Source organism: Amaranthus tricolor, chromosome 11 (assembly GCF_026212465.1).
Source record: "Amaranthus tricolor cultivar Red isolate AtriRed21 chromosome 11, ASM2621246v1, whole genome shotgun sequence".
Taxonomy (NCBI): Eukaryota; Viridiplantae; Streptophyta; class Magnoliopsida; order Caryophyllales; family Amaranthaceae; genus Amaranthus; species Amaranthus tricolor.
This window is the reverse complement of record NC_080057.1, coordinates 18,628,247-18,648,559: the sequence shown is the minus strand read 5'-3', so window position 1 is coordinate 18,648,559 and position 20,313 is coordinate 18,628,247. Positions and strand designations below refer to the sequence as shown.

The 20,313-nt window shown below is 35.4% G+C and overlaps 3 protein-coding genes and 1 long non-coding RNA gene across 12 annotated transcripts in view; 2 read left to right on the top strand and 2 right to left on the bottom strand.

Moving 5' to 3' along the window:
- Positions 1–2,374, top strand: part of LOC130827578 (biogenesis of lysosome-related organelles complex 1 subunit 1) — a 2,537-nt gene extending 163 nt beyond the window's left edge. Inside the window, exons 1-3 of the mRNA XM_057693333.1 lie at positions 1–38; positions 126–331; positions 412–2,374. The exon at positions 1–38 is cut by the window's left edge and continues 163 nt beyond it. Coding sequence (XP_057549316.1) covers positions 1–38; positions 126–331; positions 412–501 — 334 coding nt within the window. The 3' untranslated portion in view covers positions 502–2,374. The remainder of the gene's footprint in view (positions 39–125; positions 332–411) is intronic.
- Positions 2,341–4,459, bottom strand: LOC130827577 (cationic peroxidase 1-like). Its single transcript, XM_057693332.1, has 4 exons — positions 3,772–4,459; positions 3,491–3,682; positions 3,239–3,404; positions 2,341–2,997 (listed from the first exon to the last, which is right to left on the bottom strand). Exons 1-4 carry the CDS (start codon positions 3,976–3,978, stop codon positions 2,612–2,614), a joined length of 951 nt encoding a protein of 316 aa, XP_057549315.1. The 5' UTR covers positions 3,979–4,459; the 3' UTR covers positions 2,341–2,611.
- A 1,350-nt stretch (positions 4,460–5,809) lies between these two features.
- On the bottom strand, positions 5,810–14,216 carry LOC130827576 (protein TIC110, chloroplastic). The gene is made up of 15 exons (XM_057693331.1): positions 13,439–14,216; positions 13,292–13,351; positions 12,221–12,344; positions 12,040–12,108; positions 11,836–11,934; positions 11,465–11,531; positions 10,763–10,827; positions 10,581–10,675; positions 10,258–10,382; positions 10,054–10,154; positions 9,329–9,545; positions 8,697–8,851; positions 7,945–8,070; positions 6,759–7,733; positions 5,810–6,297 (listed from the first exon to the last, which is right to left on the bottom strand). The coding sequence occupies exons 1-15, from the start codon at positions 14,014–14,016 to the stop codon at positions 6,055–6,057; spliced, it is 3,099 nt and encodes a 1,032-aa protein (XP_057549314.1). The 5' UTR covers positions 14,017–14,216; the 3' UTR covers positions 5,810–6,054.
- Positions 14,217–14,316: 100 nt separating this feature from the next.
- On the top strand, positions 14,317–20,043 carry LOC130827580 (uncharacterized). 9 transcript variants are annotated; one of them, XR_009047227.1, is made up of 7 exons: positions 14,317–14,606; positions 15,410–15,448; positions 16,593–16,709; positions 16,806–16,917; positions 17,122–17,302; positions 17,390–18,545; positions 19,016–20,042. It is a non-coding gene; the product is annotated as an uncharacterized LOC130827580 (long non-coding RNA). The 9 variants fall into 9 exon arrangements; XR_009047224.1 differs by having other exon boundaries at positions 16,647–16,709; positions 16,801–16,917; positions 19,016–20,041; XR_009047228.1 differs by having other exon boundaries at positions 16,593–17,302; positions 17,390–17,485; positions 17,573–18,545; positions 19,016–20,043.
- The last annotated feature ends 270 nt before the right edge of the window (positions 20,044–20,313 follow it).

The window sequence follows — 20,313 nt, the reverse complement described above, 5'->3', positions numbered from 1 at the left end:
ACACCACATCACCGCGGCCTCCCTCCGCCATCAAACTGGTTTTAATCGCTCTTTTCCTACTATTTCTCCAATTTCTGATTTACAATCGAATTTTGCCTTTGTTACAATTGGAATTTAAATTACAGAGAAATCCAAAAAAGAAGCCATTAGAGCGGGGAATCGAGTGTCGGTATTACTGGTAGATGCTGTTAATGGCGGAGTTCAAGAATCTTTTCTATATCAAAAACAGATTGAAATGGAAATTCGATCTTTAACTACGACAATTAATCGGTTTCACAAACAAACTCAGCAATGGCTGACTGCATCTCACTCACTCAACACTGCCATCAAGGTCAGTTAATTTGTTGGTCGCAATCTTTTTTTCTTTTGCTAAAAATAGTAGTATTTAATTGTGTATGAATTTGTTTACAGGAAATTGGGGATTTTGAGAATTGGATAAAAGTTATGGAATACGATTGTAAAAGTATCACTACTGCTATCCGCAATATTCATCAAAACTGAAACGAATTTCATTTCATTCTTTCTGTAATTGATGCAAATTTTTTTGTATATCCTGATTTTGTAAGTTTTTTTTTATTATTATTTTTTTATTTTCTTTTATATATTTTTTTAATGTTACTGGTGTTATATGGAGTATATTGATAAGCATATTTTTAAAAATAGTGTGTCTGATCATATGCAACTGATCTAGTCTCCTGTATTTAGAGCCATCATCTCATTTGTGCTACAACGATTTATGAATGATGACTGTTTTTTATCTGTCCTATATGGTTGTTTACACATAGTTGTGTGCCCAATTTGGCTTGAGTTCCTGTTTAATACTAGTATGAATTTTTGTTTGTTTAGTTTTGTTGAAACCAAGCTATAACGTTTTGCTGGCAAAAACCTTTAATATTTCTGTTCTATATGATTGTGTGTCTTCATACTCCCCTTCTTATATCAAGTAATGGAAAGAGTTTGAGATATCTGTAGTTATGAAAGTTTCGAATGATGTGATGACTTATTTAGAGATTGAGGGAGTAGAAGAAAGGAGGTAATGACTTCACTGATCACCTTAGTTTAAAAGCTCGCCATTGTGTGTCTAAGACGAGCACTTGGGCGGGCTATGGATTAGGCATCTTGATAGGGTTAGACGAGGTTCATAGTCTCTAAGTCGAGTGCCTTACAGCTCATTTTAGACTTAGTCGCAGAAGGAGCTCATTTCTAGTTGGCACCCGCCAAGAATGTTTTTTTTTCAATTCTTCTTCATTTCTCTTCTTTTTGTTTTCTGATTTAGTTTGGAGTGTTGGACACTTTCTTTTCTGGGTTTTGGGATGCATCTCATACCCAAAGGTACTTAAGGGCACCTTGTGCCATTAAAACTTAGCTGATTACCTCTTGGTTCTAGTTTGCTGTGAATTTTTCACTGGTGTACAATGTACTGCTGAGTGCTGTGAGACAACCAATCAATTGACACAAAGAAATCCAACCTGTGGACTATGGGTGCCCAACTATGTTACTTAAACTCGCGTGTGTCGCTCGGAAGCTATTGGAGATCAGAGGATCAGACACGCAACACAAGGGCTGAGTAGGAGTGTCAAAATAACAGACAATGGGAAATAAGGGATGCATCAGGTATCTAAGTATGTGGAAGAAAGAAAATGCTTACTGCAATTGAAATGATTAGCCGGACCATTTATCATTTTATGGTGTAAGAGAAAATGTTAATTTAGTGGGGCTACTACACTCTGATTCAGGTTGGTGCATTTGGAGCTAATTGAATTACTTATTTAGTCCAGTTCTTTATCCGTCTTCTAACTCCTACAGTTTCTAGTGATAAAAAAATGTCACATATACAGTTTGAACTTTCTGAAATTGTATCCTTTTGGTTAATTAGCTCAATTCTTACTAAGCTCTTGAGATTTTTTACTAATTGATAAAGATTATTAAACGTGGCAGATGATTTTTTTAGTAAAATGCCTTAATAAAACATTTGCGCTTTTTATGTATGTGAAGTTGCAAATGATGCTTGCAATCAAGAACAATCTCTTTGTTGTTACTAGGGTAAGATTGTGTAAATCCGAACTCTAATTTCTCCTTGATTGGAGTCTTTGGACATTGGAGTATTGACATGTTGATATCAATTAAATAGTCCAAGCCTACAACTACAGTCTGTTACTCGGACTCCTTATTTTGCATTACGTATCTGTGTCCGATCCTTGATGCTCGGACATTGGTATGACACTTAGACACTTCATTTTGGGTGTAAAACTGAATATTTAGACGTATCCGACACTTAGACACGTACCGGTATCCGACGTCAATACCCGAGTCAAGTAACAAAGACTACAGTATTAGCAGTAAAGATTAAACTTCAAGTCTACATTGGCTCAAAAGATACAATACAATTGTGGATAGGCATGTATATTATTCAATAATATTAATTTTTAACATTTTGGCAATATCTTGCAAAGGGAAGACAAGGATCAGAAGGCTTTGGTTAGTGCCTACAAGATCCCAAACTACTGAAACAAAACATGGAATATAGTTTATAAATCCTCCACCTGGATGTCTTATAACTTGATCCTAAGAGTGGAAGATAGCAAGGGACCGTATATATTACGTCTATGGATTAGTTTGTTTTCCAGCAACTGGTTCTGATTTCTCCGTTTGTTCCGGTGAGGGGACTCAGGTTGCCCATTTTCACCATAGCGCTTGCAAAGTCTGAACGGAAGGATGAGTAATCTTTGCTGTAAGATGTGACCTGAGAATCAGTAGATCCGCCATTGAAAAGCTGCTGATCGGAGTGCATCAGACCTTTGTTGTTTACCAGGTCTTTGAAATACCCATTATCAAAGACAGTAGGGGTGGTAGAGTCGAGTGGGCTGAGATTGTTGTCGCCTCCGTTACTTGGGCAGTTGGATTTCAAGGAACCTACAAATGATGCATCGATGTTGCTCTCGTTGTAAACTCTGGTGCGGAATACTACACATCTCGCTTGCCCAATTGTATGTGCTCCTGCATAGCAAACACAATCTTAGTTCTCCTCTATCAAATAGCTGATGGTTACTAATAGTAAGGCAAAAGTATTAGGCCGTGAGAATTCGTCATATAATCTCACCATGGCCCACAAACCCAGGGGTCAAGAGAGTTGACCTGCACATACACTTGGCGAGGTTCATTGTTTCCCAAAACCACATGAGGTTCATTGTCTCACATGTGAAGTATTTCCAACAAAAAGGTCAGGTATTCTACTTACCTGATAGAACCACCATTTCTTTTTCAGTGAGTCCTTTGTTTGAGAAGGAAGATAGAAGGCCACTAAGGTCGGCGTTTGGGGATGGAATGTCAGAATTCGCGGTGCTTAAACTAGCTGTAGTAGAATCTCTCCTACCCAGCTGCACTTGCCAAAAAGGGCCACCCAACTGAAGAAACAAAAACGAATTACGCTTAGAATTTTTTAACCTCAGTTGATTAAAGATGGAAAAATCTCTGTAATAGCTCAACTTACCAGAACAACGGAATCCCTTGCAGCCACCGCAAGAATATCAGCACAAGAAACAACACCAGGACAAACATTCTCGACTTGAGATTTAATATCATCCACTACGGTAAATCCCCTCAGAGATCCTGCATTCGCGCCTGCAGTCTGCTCTCCAGTAAATGTTGTGGTGTCGTTTAAAAGAACGGATGCATCACACCCCTGCAAAAACAAAAACAAAAGGTATCAGAAATCAACCACTACCACACTAACTTGCAGCTTCTTTAAGACATATTAAGGAAAAAACGTACATTGACAAAGCAGTCATGGAAGTGGAGTCGGAGCAATGATGCCCCCATACGCTTCTCTGCAGCTACAGTTTTATGCACGGCAGCTCGGATTGTCGAGAGAGCTCTTGGACATGTCTTTGCATAATAATCGGCCGAAAGCTGTGCGTAAGTTGTTCCTAAAAGAAACAATACCAATAAAATTCTTAGCTTCAGTAGATTAACACCCATAATAACAGTCTAAAAGAGGAATGTATACAAGCTTGTTTCTCTTTTTATCAGATCAACAAATGTCAGCTTGCTTTATATAGGATTACTATTACGTTATAACTAACTCACAGCTTTCTATTTTGGTCAAAAATGCAGATTTCAACAGGGAAATTGGCAAAAGCCTAGAGCAGACCTGCTCCCGCACTAAATAATCTGGTTTAGTGGATAACATGCTAAATGTTTGACATTAAGGTTAGATTAAGCACTTATTAATATGGTTTAGTGGATAATTTCATTGATGTATGTAAGAAAAGTGGAGGATTGTAAGTGTGAACATTGTTTTAGTGGGGAATATGGTGAGCTTAGTCAATTGTTACAGAAAGGTCAGAAGTTCAGAGCTCCTGTTTGCAACCTCCCCAAACTTCAGAACCTTCTCTGGATAACGCTTTTGCTTTATAGGAGCTTTTCAGTGCTCCTGATATCCGTTTAGTTATAGGTATTAAATAGTATGAATTATAATGAATTTTAATGTAATCTAGTTGGAAAATTTACTTGACAAAGTTCATGAATTATGTTTAATCTTGTTTTACTTTAGTCATTCATACACGTATTAACATCAAATTTATTTTTTTGCCTGTCAAAATTTTGAAGGGTGAAAACGTAAATATTCAATACATCATCAAATATTTGTTTGCATTAATATTGACTAAGATATTCTTCATAATAAATATAAAAAAAAAACACGTGGATATATAATAAAAAAATTCTAAGTGAATATATCCAAGTGTAATATCCATTTGGTTTATTTATAAAAATTTAATATTATAATTGAATTAAGATATTTCATGCATTTTCATGGGGAGTTAAGCAAGTTCTTTCACTAAATTTATTTTCATTCATTGATACTAGAAAAGATAATATTAAGTGGTAATGGAAAATTATGAAGAAAAATATGACTTTGACGCATGGAAATGGCATAATACATTTTACAAATGCTAAAACAAAAACTCATTCCCTGCCACGATTCAATATCAATAATCAAACGGCTCATGAATTCTTTGTTAATTAGGTATTTATACTTTTTCTATAAGACTTTGCGAACTAGATATAGACGAGATTAAGGATGAAAACTAGACGATTTGAAAGAGTATATGGGGAAACTATCTGAAGCTGGTTGTTTGTACAATAATTGAATTAGGTTTCATTTTGTATGGTTTATTTGAAGTAAAATGAAGTTAACAGCTGTCTATAATGCATGTTTGAAAATATGTTGGTGGACTCGGTCATAAGGGATAGCAAGTTCCATTTGGTGAGCCAATTGCTCCTTCATGCTTTGTAAAACAACGTTCAAGGAGGGCTCAACTCAGGCTAAGAAAGAATTGGAAAAAAAAAAAAAGCAAAATAAACTCATGCAAAAGACGAAATATTTTATGTGTTTTTAAAAAGAACGGATTATGTGTTTTTAAAAAGAACGGATTTGTAGATGAGATTAAAAAAGAATGTAAGATCATAAGCTAATACAAAAACAACTACTCTTGTGAGAGACTGTCTCTCAAAGAGATGACCTTAAAATAAAAAGCCCACATTCACATTTTCTCTTTAATTTGTATTAATTGGGCTATTTTGCCCATATATTTAATGCGTCTCTTGGAAAAACCATCTCTCACAACTTGTGTATAAAAATTGTTTAAAATAAAAAAGACGGACTATAATGAAAATGAGATCAACTTTATATTCATGGAGGATGGGAGAATCTGCCCTAGTCTAGCCAAAGCAAGGTGATGAAGAGCTCCTATAATGTACTTCCCAAGTAGGAATACCAAAAGATCTTGGAGACTTGCAAAAACAAAACTTTCAATAACCACATGGAAAACCTTCAATAGCAAAATTTATTTACCATACAAAAAAAATTATAAAGGTGTCTCCCGAACATAGGAAAGACGAGATACAAACTCAGGCATCTATCTCATTTAAATCTTTTGTCGTACTCGAAATGCAAAATCAGCAGAAATAAATTATCTTCTTGATAGATAAACCTATTTGAGTATTCACTAACACAATATCCACTGCACTAGACTATAGCTCAACTTTTCTTCTCTAAAATACAAAATCGTCGACTTCAGAACCAGTAACGGGTACAGTGTCTGCCCTCTCCTTTAGAGCAGCAGCCATGGAGTCGCTGATCCCCAGCAGGTACTGTAGACGTGAGACCTTCTCAGGTGCTGCGTCGCTCTTTACGTATATGGCAAACAGATCTGCTAGTTCCTCGGGCACTTCCCATGACAACGGCTCGGAAGTCACAGCCTTATCACAGGCTAGCAGATCATTCAGGGTGGATATCTGCAAAAATGAAGCAAAAGAAATCAGTCTTACAACAATAATGTCATAGCCTTAATCCCAAAAGATTGAAGTCGGCTACAAAAGAAATCAGTGTCAAATGGAAAAAATCTAACAGCCCGTTTAGTATTCGGTATTAAATAGTGGGAATGGTAATGAAAAGTTAGCGAAATTTGATGGAAAAATCTCATGACAATTTTAATGGTCTTGCTTGTATTGCTTCAATCATCTTATTTTCTTCGCAAAATTCATTCGATTGCTTTACCATGTGGAGAGGTGGTATTAGACGGTATTGAAATATTGTGAATAAAAAACATTTTGATAATCAACTTTTCATTACCATGGGATGGTACATTTCACAAAAATTTAGACTAAAAATCATTCCCATTACCACCATTTATTACCGATAACCAAACGGGCCGTAAATGAAACTTAAAGATATTTTACAGCTATCAGAAGCTTACCACCCCAGTACAGTTTTTCTGCCTCAATAAAGCCACAGCTTGAACCAATGAGTTCGTTAATCTGCTTCGAGCAAGTTCATGGACAACTGCTTTAGCCTTCTGCGGGTTAATTTTCACATCTGCGGGAATTTTTTCGTAGACTTCCTCCTCATCAAACTCTCCGGTACCGGAAGAAAATATCTCATCAACTGTCTTCTTGAAGAGATTCTCCCGAAGGGTCTCCGCAATCATGGTGTCGATATTCACACCCGCATCCTTGAGTTCTCTGATTTGTTTTATGCTGAGCCTTCCCTGGCCAATAGCAGTTTCAATGGCAGCAGCCATCTTTGAATTTATAATGTTCTCTCTAACCTTTTGAGCATATTCTGCAGGCAGCCCAACTTGCTTCTGTACCTCATCGAGCTGCTCCATCCTTGCTTTAGTTAACTGTCCATCGGCCAAAATGACCTCGGCCTGCTGTCTAAAAGCTTGCTCGGCCAAACTTCTATGAACCTCCACAATCTCTTTACGTGAAAGACCGAGTATATCGCCAAGCTGATTCAAATAGAGATACTCTGTATTGTCCTTTTTTGTGGTGATTTGTGCACCGAACGGTATCTTGGTCACTTCCCCTGTTATGCAGTACATTAAGTATGTCTTGTACAGGTCAGCCCTCTCCCTGTCTGAAAGGTCATCTTTGACGGTAATTTCAGTCTGCCCTGGTTTCCCGATTTTCGCCTCGAGTTCCTTAGTAGGTCGTGACTTCCGTAATGTCTGGAGCGACTCCCATTCTTCCTCATCTTCGATCTGCTTCTCTTGCTCTTTTGCAGGTTCCTCGTCTGTTGGAGCATCAGTTGATTCCCCTTTGATGTCTGCAACTAATTCTGTGACCACTAAGGTGTTAAAAGCAATCATCTTTTTGAGAATTTTTGCAGACTCAGTGCGACTCCCTGCTGCCCTTGCTTGTTTGATAAAGTTCATAAATATTCGACGGACCTGCAAGACGTAAGGAATGATCCATTAGTGACCAATTCAGTACTGGGATCTATCAGCAGAAGTTGAATGTGGTTGGGATCACAGAATGAAGTCTCATCTGCATTCAAAAATCAAATCTTGGAAATTTCGAGGATAAAGTTATTTATGGAGAATATCTTTCACAGAAGAAAAAAAATAATTGATAAAAATATCAAACAAAGTCGACACTCACCGCTTTGCCAGCAATTGACATAGCAGCTTCCCTAGTCAAACGTAAGCCTTGTGCTGCTTTCCTTACAGATGCTTTTACTTCTGCATCATAACCATCAACACCGGAAGCAATAGCATCCTTTACAACCTGAAATAAAAAAAATACCATTATGTATCAGCTCAATGCGACCGCCACGAGGCAGGAGGACACATTAAACATAAGAGCACTCACACAAAAGCAGTAGGAAATACGAGCTTTTTTAGAGGTGTTCAAAACAGACCCGACCCGACCTTGGAACCGAATCCGACTTGACCCGACTTCAAAAAGAATTTAAAATAATGTAAAAATCAATGTAGACATAAGACCCGATATTTAACTGACCAGAAACACCTAACCAGACATAGACCCGATGACCCAAATGAACACCTCTAGCTTTTTTGTTATAAATTGCTAAATTCCACAACAGCAAAAATTAAAGCAGAGACAATAGCAGCTCTCATTAAGCATCTAATTAGCAATAGGTAACAGGTCAACTGATTTACTACGCAAAAGAGAGGAAACAGCAAGGTAGGAAAGAAATTCAACGGAAATCATAAATATAGTTGGCCAACACGAAAATTTCTTGGCTCTATAAGCTAGATATTCAGCAGAACGTACAATTTTTTCATAAACAAACAGAGATATAACGTATTTTTAGCAAATGATCATTGAGGAAGATGAGAAAAAGAATGAGATCCAAGAAGGGAGGGAAGATTAAAAGTTCAAATGCATACCTTCTCAAACAAACTTCCACAAATTTCAGCATGTGCTGCTTCAACAACCTTTTGAGGAACACAGAGCATAACTCGTACACGAAGCAAAGCTTTAACATCCTCCTCACTCAACTCCCCATCAGCTAAACATTGCTGAAGCTTCTGTCGATATATTTCTATAAGAGAAAACAAGTTAAAAATAAGAAGAAAAAAAACAATGGGTGAGCTATAGATTAAATAAAGAGTATCATAAATGTATGAAATACAAAAGATGATCCAGCTTATGACAATGTCTAAAAACACTTGATTAATACAGTAAAAGACTGAAAATGCTACCGATCAAGTACCAAAACAATTAAAAGCAGCACCGTTTTAGTTACTGTGAAATATCTAAAATATATGAGGGAATCATAGATGAAAATCAGCTTCTACCCTTCACCAAAAAGAGGTGTAAAATTTTATCTAGCTTAAGATCTAAAAGGTTCCTCCTTAGGCTTGTGCAAGCAAAGCCTTGCTCCATGAGGGTAAAGTATTGTAAGGCCACAATATTAATACCATGAGGATTGAGGATACACTATAGAAAGGCCAAAAAATCCCCTCTTAAGTCAAGAGCTCCTGACCATAAACAATCAAGAAGTAGGAGGGAGCAGTACCTTCATGGATCTCACTTGCTTTCTCAGGGTCGAAATGCAGCTGGTCACACAAATTCTGAAGGTAATTTGCTTTGCTATCTGCAGCATCCAGAGCACCACTAGAAAACGCCTGAGATAGTAGCTTGCGATACGCCTTCGAAGTAACATCCATCATTATACCTTCTGCCTCACGTTTTCCTAGGCCAAATATGTTCTTCAACTTGTTCAATGCAGCAAGCTACAAATAAAATTAGAATTTATAGAAACATTAATTAGTATGGGCTATGAAAAATGGGAGACTAATCTTTAATTAGAACACGTCAACAGTGATTCAGTGTATGGAAGATTCAGGAATACATAATATCAACAACATCTTTGTAGAACACTAAAAAACAAGTTAAAAAAACAAAGTTAGTGAAAAGTCTAGGTACCTATCAATTTCACCTATCCCCATATTTGAGAGAAAGCGGGAGCAAAAAAAAATAAAAAAGAGGATCGAAAAGTCAAACATATCCTTCCATTACCCTAAAATAAATGAATTGAGTAATCCCATAAACCTGGGTCCAAGATGCATTACAAGGTGCTCTAATTCCCCAATTAGGTGGAAGCAAAATTATAAATTCCTAAATATGTCCTCAAGACACAGACCAGAGCTGACCACAATACTATGTCCAATGGAGTAATAGTGAATCACAAACTAAGCAGATAATGATAACATGAATCGGTTAAAGGAGAAATCTTTTCACCTTGTTGTCCTCCATGCGGCCATTAGATAGAGCATCTGTAACATACGCTCTAAAAAGGAGCTTCAAGTCATCAATCCTCCTGTCACTATCATACTCACCTCCTGAAATGATACAAAATATATTGAACTATGAATGTGAAATTCAAGTCCCGGATGCCCGCTCATGTAAAGTCAATGACAACTAGTAGCAAGATAGTAATATTACCTACTAAGGAAATTGGTGCAATTCCACGGGCAAATTTATGAGCATCTGGATGGTTTTTTAGTGAGAGAAGCACATCGTTAAAAGCAAGAATTTTATCAAGCTCTAGCACAACATCAATAGTACCCCTGTCATACATATATATATGTGAGAGAAATGAGCATAAAAGGACAGATAATCCAAACCTCATGCCCTAAAACTAAACCAAGCAAAGCACAAGATATAAAGCTTTTCAAAGAAAAATATATTTTTCTCAATGCAAAAGCAAAAAAAACTGTCTTCCAGTTGCTTAAGTGGAACATTACTGCATAAGCCATTTAACATACCGTGCTCTCGTCCGTGATTTTAGAATCTCAACAGCTCTTGAAATGCATTCTTCTACTAGATTTCTTGTATGCTCTTTAAACATCTCCTCGGCCAACTGTAAGACATAAATTTAGTTCAAAATAAAAAAAAACTATTACTTATTTCCAATATAAGATACCATTCAATGTCACAAAGAAAATACCTCGTCGGAGAGCTGAACTGAAATTTGAGTTTCTCTCAACTCAATAAGCTGCTTTGTATCCAAATCTGAACATGAAAAAATAATACAATGCACCAACAAACAAGGGATAAGACATAATGTAATTATAATTAACTATATCCCAAACACAAACATTAGGTAAGTAAGCAAACAAATTTAAAATTTTTTATAATCGAATAGTTTAACATAGCACAGCATTTGGTATGTGGGAGTGCATATTACATTTTAAACTTAAGTTTGTGTCCATGCTTGTGAGCAAAAGATGGAACTGAGTCTTGGGTATGAGTGGTCATATGGGGATTAAAACTCTACAATCCCAAGAATTATTACTGAGTTAGTATAATAGGTCGCGTATGTACTCCCTAACTTTTGTGAGTATATTACGTGTAAATTAGTGACATATTAGTTAGTCCCTATTTTATTCCAACTAAATGCAAACATGGGATGGAGACTCTTAGACCAAATCCCAACAAATAATTTCACCATCTTATTCCAACCCCTTAATCTCTATCATCCCAAATTTTAATTCCGATCCCACACATCAAAAACCGAAAACCCCATAAGTGCTTCCTTACCAACACTGATATCATTTAAATAAATGAGTTTGTGACACGGTTAATCACCTTATGAAAAACATAAATCATAAACTTTCACCAGAACAATGCACTGCAAGTGGATACTAACCTCTGCCTATTGGTTTCAGCCTCTCAGCATACAATCTTTGAGCACTGTCACGAACAGCAACTTCAACCTAACAAAGAGACACCACAATATAAATCCTCAATATATACTTGAATTTCCTCCCTTCCAAAGTATTTGGTCAAATTTGAATGTGGTATACAAACACCGAAACACTGGTGATATGAGTTTATTAAGAAGGTACTTGTAGGATACATGATGAATCTAGAGGTATACGTATAAAATTATAGCATTTTTTAAACATCAGATTGCTAGGCAGGAATCGGTTATAGGGGTTCTAAACTCATAATGGAAGGAAGAATGTCAATCAAAATCAAACCGTAGAACTAGAAATCGACGTACTGACAGTTACCTACCTGAGAATCAGTTACTTTAAATACACGCTTCCAGGGTAGAAGAAATGCTGATGCCTCCCCAAAAACACGAGTTGAAACATAAATTAGCTTCTGAAATGCCTGCGCTGAAACTCACCAAAATTGGTCAAGCTACAAATCTCCATTACAATCACCCAACAAACTTTGGATTGCATGATAATAATCACATAAATACAAGAATCTCACCCGACGCTGTTCAATGTCACCATCACGATCTCCGGTTTCAAGCCTTTGTCTGAAAATACGACGGGCAAGCTACAGCCAAAAATACAAAATTCAATATTGACAATACTAACTGCCATAAAAGTAGAAATATATATTGACAAAACAAATTGTGATAGAAGTTGAAATTCTAACACCACAATACCTCTATATGCATGTTTGCCGCATCAGGGTCATCAATTCCAAGTCCATTTTTGAATTTAATGATTGTTTCAACTTCATCACCCTTAAGATTTTCATTTCCAGACGGAAGTACCGAAGAAATGAATCTATACAAAGAATTGAAAAGAACATCAGGCAATGACTCAACGGCCCCCTTGGAACAACAATTACTAAAGACAACATCAAGATATGCTTAATTTATTTCTGGATTGTGGTATGGAGTATGAACTATCAAGTAGTTCCTCTGTGCCTCACAATTTGCTATTTTTTCCTTTTAGTAATCTCCCACTTATTTCATTACATTTATGGTCCAAAAATATAGCTAACTAGAGTATGTTCTAGTTCACGTCCAAGAATAAGTGTGCCACTGTCAACTCCTAACTCATAACATTCAAAGATTTCACAAAATCAACAAAACTAACTCCTATCAGTAGCCTCCCCCCAGCTCATCTCCCTCACAGTAAAGGTATTATTAAACATCAACACTAAATCCAATACCATTATATAGAAAATTAGACAACTTTTAACTAAATCCCAAAATCCTATATTAGAATTATTATCATAGTAGTGTGTGCTCCATCCAACATTGATATATCCTCTTTGCGTTCAATACTTTCTAAAGTATATGCCCATCATTAAGGATTTGCTTCTTGAACCACAAAAAGCTCTTACATATTTTCATGTCAACGGAGCAATCTCAATGGAAATATACTTTGAGAAGTGATCCTTACTCTTTATCTCCCCCTTTTCTCTTTCTCTTCTTCTCCATGTCAACTACCTCCACACCATATTGGAGGGGCACAACAATTAAATTAGGACGAATGGGCAGTAATACAATAAAAACTTAAACCATAGTCATACATCCCTCTTATTTTGCTACATTCGTACGAAAAGCTCTCACACTGGTTCCACTATGTAGCAAACTAAGAGGCACAAAAGATTATAAAGTAATACTATGAAACATGCCCACCAGCCACCACAATATGTCAAAAATTAACAAGAAACAAACCATAATAGCATTCTAAAATAACTCATTAAGTCAAATTACACTCACCTAAGGTACAAATCACAAAGCTCAGCAGTAAAAGCCTCATCTTGTTTACTAACACCATACCTGAAAAGCACAAATTCAAACACATCACTTCAATACTCCTCCCAACAATAATTGTAAGCAAAAACAACCAAATACAATAAGATATACCGATTAGCAATAGCAATAACATCCTCCTTGTTCAAATTAAGAGGGTCATCACATTCAGCAACAAAATTATGCAAACGGGTAGCAGCAACCTCAGGTACACAAGAATTCAACCCGTAAGCAGCAACACCACCAACAACACCAACTGCAACAGCGCCACCAATGGCCATATTCCTGGTACCCCCAAATCGAGAACCCAAACAATACCCAGCAGCTGAAGCAGCCACAACTAGAAGTACAGAGGTTGCTATTCTCACTGGAGGTGACAACCCGTCAACCAGTGATTGTATACCAGATAATTCTCTTGTAGGCCCAAATATATCAGAACTATTGCTGCAAGTACTAGATGAAGTGGTTGTGATCTCCTGTGCGGGTGCGGGTGTGGGTGAGGGTGAGGGTTGAGATATTGGATTAGTGGAGCATCTGAGCTTAGAAACCCGAAAATGACGTCGTTTTAAGGAGGAAACGACTGGTAAATTGATAAATTTGGGGGGAAGAAAAGAAGGGATTGGATTTGGGTTTGTGGAATTCCAGATAAGAAGTGGGGATATGGATGAAGAAAGAGGAAGTGTTGAACTCATTTTTAGGGTTTTCAAATTTGATTTTTAAGGGTTTATGGGGATTTTAATGGGGGGCGGGGGATTTAGGAAGAAGAAACAACCCAGATATGGGGTTGTTGCAGAGGGAGAGGAGAGGAAGACGATAATGGTGTGCGAGAAAGAGAGGGTTCGTTTCTTGCTGTTTTGTATTTGATGATAGACTGAAAGAGACTGTGGCCAATAGTGGAAGGGCCCGAAAAATGGTTTGGTGTGGGCTTTTGTCATTTGGGCTTTTAATACCAAAGCCCTGTTTAAACTTCAGGACATAAGATGGAAATTTGAAAATAATGAGATTGTTTTCCAAAACAATTTTCAACTAAAAAAATTTTAATTTTCAAAATAAATTTTTTTATTTGAACATTGAACAAAATAAAAAAAATTATGACGACTTTATTGGCTGTTTTAACTTTTAAAAGGAAAAAAATTAGTTAAAAAAGAGCAATGCTTGTTGGTTGTTCATCCTCTAAATATAGAATAGTTGCAACAAAGGAATATTGTTCATCATGAACATTTGTTTTCCACTTCAGCGTACCCAAGACTGTTTCTCGGCGGTGATGAAGACGCAGATGAAGGTTATTTTTTCTTTTTAATGGTTTCTTAGTTTTTCTTTTGTCAATTCTGGGTTTGATTGTGGTTGTTTTAAGTGATAAATTAAGGTTTTGATTTTCTAGGGTTTAGATTCTAATTGTTGATATATTTGTGTTATTTTTCTATTTTGGGTTTAATATTGCGGTTTGCAAATTTTTGATTAATTGTGAACTTGTGTATTTTCTGTTTTGTTCCTTTTTGTAACTTGTGGGTTTATCAGGATAGATTTGATTGAGGTATTCATCGTATTTTTACTTCTTTGGAGATGGGAAAATTCAAAATTGGGACTTCAATTAGATTAATTAGAGTTGTGTATAAAAATAATATTAAGGAATCACATAATTTGGGCATGAGAAATGAAGAAATATTGGGAGGAAGGAGTTGTGAGAAATGTTGTAGTGACTGACGAGCCTGAAATGGCGGTGCCTCCACAAAGTCTATTGGAATTCGATACCAAATTTGAGCTACTTCGCTGGAAAGCTCAAGCAATCACTTTTTAGGGTTCATAAATTTTGGGATTTTTTTTCCCAAAATAATGCCCAAGTAAACCCTAATTTTCATTTTCAATTTGGGAGCTTTTTAGGGTTTCAATTTTTGCAATTACTTGGTTTCTGTATTGGGTTGATTTTGGGAAAAGTTTGCTATTGGATCTTAATTGATGAATGATTGAAGTGGGTTCTTGGCAATTGGTTTCTATATCCATAATCCATATTTATATCATTTTCTTCGAATTTCATTAAAATCATCATTCCAAATGACTAATGTTTTTACTTTCTAAAAATAACAGGGAAACTCTTGATTACATTTTCAATCGCACTTAATACAGGTATGCTTACACTATTTTTCTTGTTCAGCAATACATTTAGCTTATGGTTATGTTTAAAGTAGCTCCTGTGTGTTTGTGCATACCTTACATAGGGTTGTTTGAACACTTCAAATCAAGGATGTATTCCTTTTTGCTCCTAATAATTTTTTTCCTGAATGTAAACTTATAGCATTAAGTATTAAAGAGACAAATTTTTTTGCATGTTGTGGTGTGGATTCTTCTGTGATATTCAGTTTATGTAGATTATATGATGATAACCGTGGGTGAGTTGAGTTCATAATTTAATGTCTTAAGGTCAACATCAATTTTAATGGAGATTGCAAATACTTAAAAGTTTTAGTTTAAAAGAGAATTCTCCGACATTTAGTAGTCAATGCTGGATAATCAAACTAATAGATTTTATGTAGAAAGAAAGCATATATTATTATTTCTACATCTAGCTGATTGTTCTTTAAGAGTTGTTGGTGGATGAAACTTAAAGTGTTTGGCATGTGAGAAGATGGATACTTTAAAATTCATACATTACAGTACATTTTGGATTGCTTAAATTTTTGAAATTAGCTTTTGTGTTTGGTAATCCAATCGTTGGTGTAATGGTGTTTTTGGTGCGTCAGGGAAGGATCTCTAAGTGTTTTTGGAAATTTCATTTTGGGACTCAGGGTTCTAAAATAAGGTAACCCCGAGGTTTTGGAGGACTGATAAATATATTTTTGTATAAGTTTTTAATGCTAATAGAATATGATTGTAATTTAGGCTGATGGAATTTTGTTTAGGATTGAAAACTTCTTAGGGTAGCGTAGTCAACTTGTGCATATTGCTACTAGCTTGCACAAATCGATACTACTTCTCTTGCAAAAGATGATGTTGGAACTCACAAATGTAAAAGATATGCTAAGATGACTTACCAATCTTTTTACTATTATTAATCTTAAATGAAACAAATATCAACGATGTGTTTAAAGATTATGGGAACCAATCTTAATTATATAATAATGCTTAACACTTAAATTTGATGTTCAAGGACTTTGATCAAGGGTTATAGAATTGTGTGTACATCATGATCCTCTATGTTATGTGCTTCGTTAATTGTGCTAGGTTTTAGTTTTGATCATTTTATTGTTGATTTACTCTTTTTTTTACCTAGGTAAAGAAATTAAATGAAGAGTCATAGTAAATTCGAGTTTTGTTAACATCACAGTGACTGAAGCAAAAGTCGGGAAAAAGTCTATTAGGAAGAGAAAACAAAAAGGCTTTTCTGAAGGTCAGATTTTTTTCAAGGTCAAATATTTTTTGGTATAGGATTGAGAATTGTATGTGCTAAATTAGATTGTTTTTTACCAATTGATTTTAAGATCAGTGGAGGGGTTTAGCGTCTTCAAAAAAGTGTCAATTCAGTTAATGAAACTGAACAGAATAATGAGGAAAACGAGAAACATTCTGGAAAGAAAGAAGTATCCCGGCAATAAGAGGTCTTTTTTGTCTCATCTTTGCTTTCCAAATTCTTATAAGTATGCCTATGACTATTTTTAAAAATTATCTTATGTAGTTATCTCCTGAATGTGCTGCTTTGGACATTACTGTGCCACTGTTGATCTTGAAATCCTGAACCTTGGTTTTAAATTTTTTTCAATATTGTACTTTACTAGAATGGATCTATGCCTTTTATGATGCAGTTTTGCATAAAGAGCATGGTATACATATTTCTGGAAGCAATGTTCCACCAAGTTTTGAGCTCAGTACTAGGTGAAGCTTTAATTTGCAACGTTTAAAAGAAATGCTTGTTACATGTGGCATCATTCACCCTCCCCAAATCGTGATCATAACTTCTATAAGTGGGATATACTAGATATATAGGTATGACGATGAGTCTAAAGATAAGTGCATTGCTCTATTAGTTGTTGCCAAGCATATCTATTGATGTATTGCTACTTTATCGACTAGATTTGTGCAATTTGTTGGTACACCGGTCTGGAGATGGTCAACAAATTGGATACAGAGATGTCTCAGTTAGAAGCTACTCGGAGAATCTACTCACAGGTGTTAACTCCACTCTCATTGCACCATTCATTGAGACTTAGTTATTTGAAATTTAATGTACTGAGTTATCAAAGCTTACTTTTCAAGGAGATGGCTATTATCAGTCCAATGCATCAGGTATGCTCTTTAATAGTTATTCTTGTGTAATGTTACAGATATGAGTGAACACTGTGCAACTTGATACGTTAAACAAACCAGGCAGAAATTGTAGTTAAATTTTTTTTTCCAAATTACAACAAACCTCTCAACGCCTAAAACTGGACCAAACTATTTTAAAACAATTTCATTTGGTGGTTTTACTATTTTTTACTTTTTCATTATCGTACCATTTAGATACATACAAATATTAGCAAAACTAATTTTCAAACCTAAATACTGATTCTCCAACCAATCTTGGAACATTTTTGGCTTAGATACTTTGGTACAAATTAAATAAGGTTACAAACATTTATAATTGCGGTTTAGAATCAAATATTAAAAAAATGCCAAATTTAAAATATTGAACCATATCACAAACCAAGATTTAAAAATCGAACTGCTTTCTTTTTTTAATCGCAAATCGGATATAACCCCTAAATTGTAGTTTAGTATGATTTGGTTTGTTGTTTAGTTTAAAACTGTATGCAACCCCATACTTTGGAGAGTAAAGCAAAATGATAGGATTTTGTCGTCACAACGTTTGTTCCTGTCGTGGTGTTTAAGTTTCTATGTATATATGACATCAAGTATATATTTATCGACACTTGCAATATATGTTGTGGTTATATTATTAGCTATAACAATTGTTAGAAAATATAGCTTTTCTGTTTAAATTAGTTTCAGCTTGTTTCTGCAAGTACCTTTGTGAATTATTGTCTGTTGGGATTTCTTAGACTACAGGGATACATTGGCTGAACGGATGGCTTGGTCGATAATGGATTGCGTTGTTTGACGATGACTTAGGCTGTTTATAAGAGAGTTGTGCTGCTGCAACGTTACAGAATACTGTGTAGAATCGCTTGATTGCACGCTCTGCCCATCCTCTCTGTTCTCATTGTTTCAACCCTATTCGACAATTTGCGTAAGTTTAGTTTATTGTTTAACAATCCAATTAGTTTGTTATTCATTAAGTCTCGTGTAGAAATGACTTTATGTTGATCAACCATAGTTCATAAGTATTTATTCCTAGTTGGCAGTGAGTGAAATTTGTCGCAATCTTTGTTTTCTGATCTACCTGGTATATGCCACTTATCTATGAGTACGAGATTACGTTGGTACTATTATTATGTATTCTCTTTTCGTTACTCAAAGATACCCCTTTGTTTTGGAACCTTGGAGTATACATTGGGTCTGATCTTGTAAGTTTTTTCTATGAATTTCAGTTTGTTGTATTCTTTTGGTTGGCCGTGAAAGTTTGGCCATTTTCATTTGTTCACAATGCTCACCAGAACTCACATTCAATTTCTGATTGTTATATCTTACGATTTTGACATTCTGATTTCTAGCATTTTTGAAATTCGGCAATTTGATGAACATTGTTTTTCTTTACAGGATTCACTATATTTATTGGCTTCTTAATTGACTGTATGCACCATTATCTTCACAAGCTCATCAACATTAGAAGCAAGATTAGAGAGTAGCTTGGTAAAGAAGCCAAAAGAGTCGGTTAGGGAAGGGATTCAAGGGGTAGAGATATTGATTACCCCTTGTTCATACTTGTTACTAATAAATTTCTATCATTTGCCACTCTAGTCTTTTTGAGGAATTCCCATGCAATGCAAGGTTCATCTTCTTTAATCGATTAGCTGTTGTTAAATTTTAATCTTTGTACATTTCTTGTTCTTTAAACGCTTTGATTAATGGTAATGTCTTGCACATGTTTGATTCAAGTGAAAATTTGATTGCATACAATTTTGTTGGTCAATAATTTTAAAATAAATGTCGAATAGCATTTGAATGTTGTAAGACTAAGATCTTCTTGCTGGGAGCAACTTGCGTCGTATATGTTTTTTTGTTGTATATGGTCAATTTGTTCGTTCGTGTGTGTCGCTGTAATCTCATATTTGGCATTTTCAGTGACATTGCTCAACTCAATTCAACCACATATCAACAAATGCAAGACAATTCAGCTAATAAGATTTTATCATACTCTCTTCGTACTACAAAATTGAGATTGAGTATTTTCATTTGTATTATTGTTAATAGAAATATATAAAATAGCATTTATAAATTCGATACTCTAACTTGGGGGACCATGTGCATAGCACGCGGCCCCATAACTAGTAATAACAAACAAACTATACACAAATTCTTGTATGGGACGGTCTCACCGTGAGACGTGTCTCATACTTGGGTTAAATAGCCCAATAATAAAAATTTTTAGCATAATGGGTCTTAGTATGGAGTCGTCTCACGATGAGACGGTCTCATACAAGAGGGATTGGTTATTTTTTGTCCTTATAAAAATTATAATATTGTCTTTCATTTGTTCATTGTAAGTAACAGTGAACAAAGTTTTGGTAAATTTTTTTTCTCTTGTTCGTTATTGCCTTGTTGGTAACATCGAACAAACATAAACCTTAGGCTCGAACACGAAAACGGTTATTTTGAAACTTAAAATTTTCTTAAAGCTTATTTCGGAAAAAAAAAATTCAAGTTCATTTTATTCAATTTTTCACATGAGATAAAGAGCAACTCTCGTAGAATATTTAAAATTAATAAGTCTTTTTTCAAATAAGAATTCTCAAAATAAGTTTGGAAAAATTTAAATTCTCACAATAAATGTCTCCAGCTTAAATATGATTAGGTAAAGTATTTGTTCACTGTCGTAACATCAAATAGAGTTGTTG

Excerpts from the sequence above, each read along its gene's own strand:
- LOC130827577 (XM_057693332.1), bottom strand. The coding sequence starts at position 3,978 with ATGGGTGTTAATCTACTGAAGCTAAGAATTTTATTGGTATTGTTTCTT. Across the intron at positions 3,683-3,771 it reads TCCATGACTGCTTTGTCAAT|GGGTGTGATGCATCCGTTCT; the intron begins GTACGTTTTTTC and ends TTGTTTTTGCAG. Across the intron at positions 3,405-3,490 it reads CAAGGGATTCCGTTGTTCTG|TTGGGTGGCCCTTTTTGGCA; the intron begins GTAAGTTGAGCT and ends TTGTTTCTTCAG.
- LOC130827576 (XM_057693331.1), bottom strand. The coding sequence starts at position 14,016 with ATGAGTTCAACACTTCCTCTTTCTTCATCCATATCCCCACTTCTTATC. Across the intron at positions 13,352-13,438 it reads GTTATTGCTATTGCTAATCG|GTATGGTGTTAGTAAACAAG; the intron begins GTATATCTTATT and ends TGTGCTTTTCAG. Across the intron at positions 8,071-8,696 it reads GTGGAAGTTTGTTTGAGAAG|GTTGTAAAGGATGCTATTGC; the intron begins GTATGCATTTGA and ends TTTTTATTTCAG.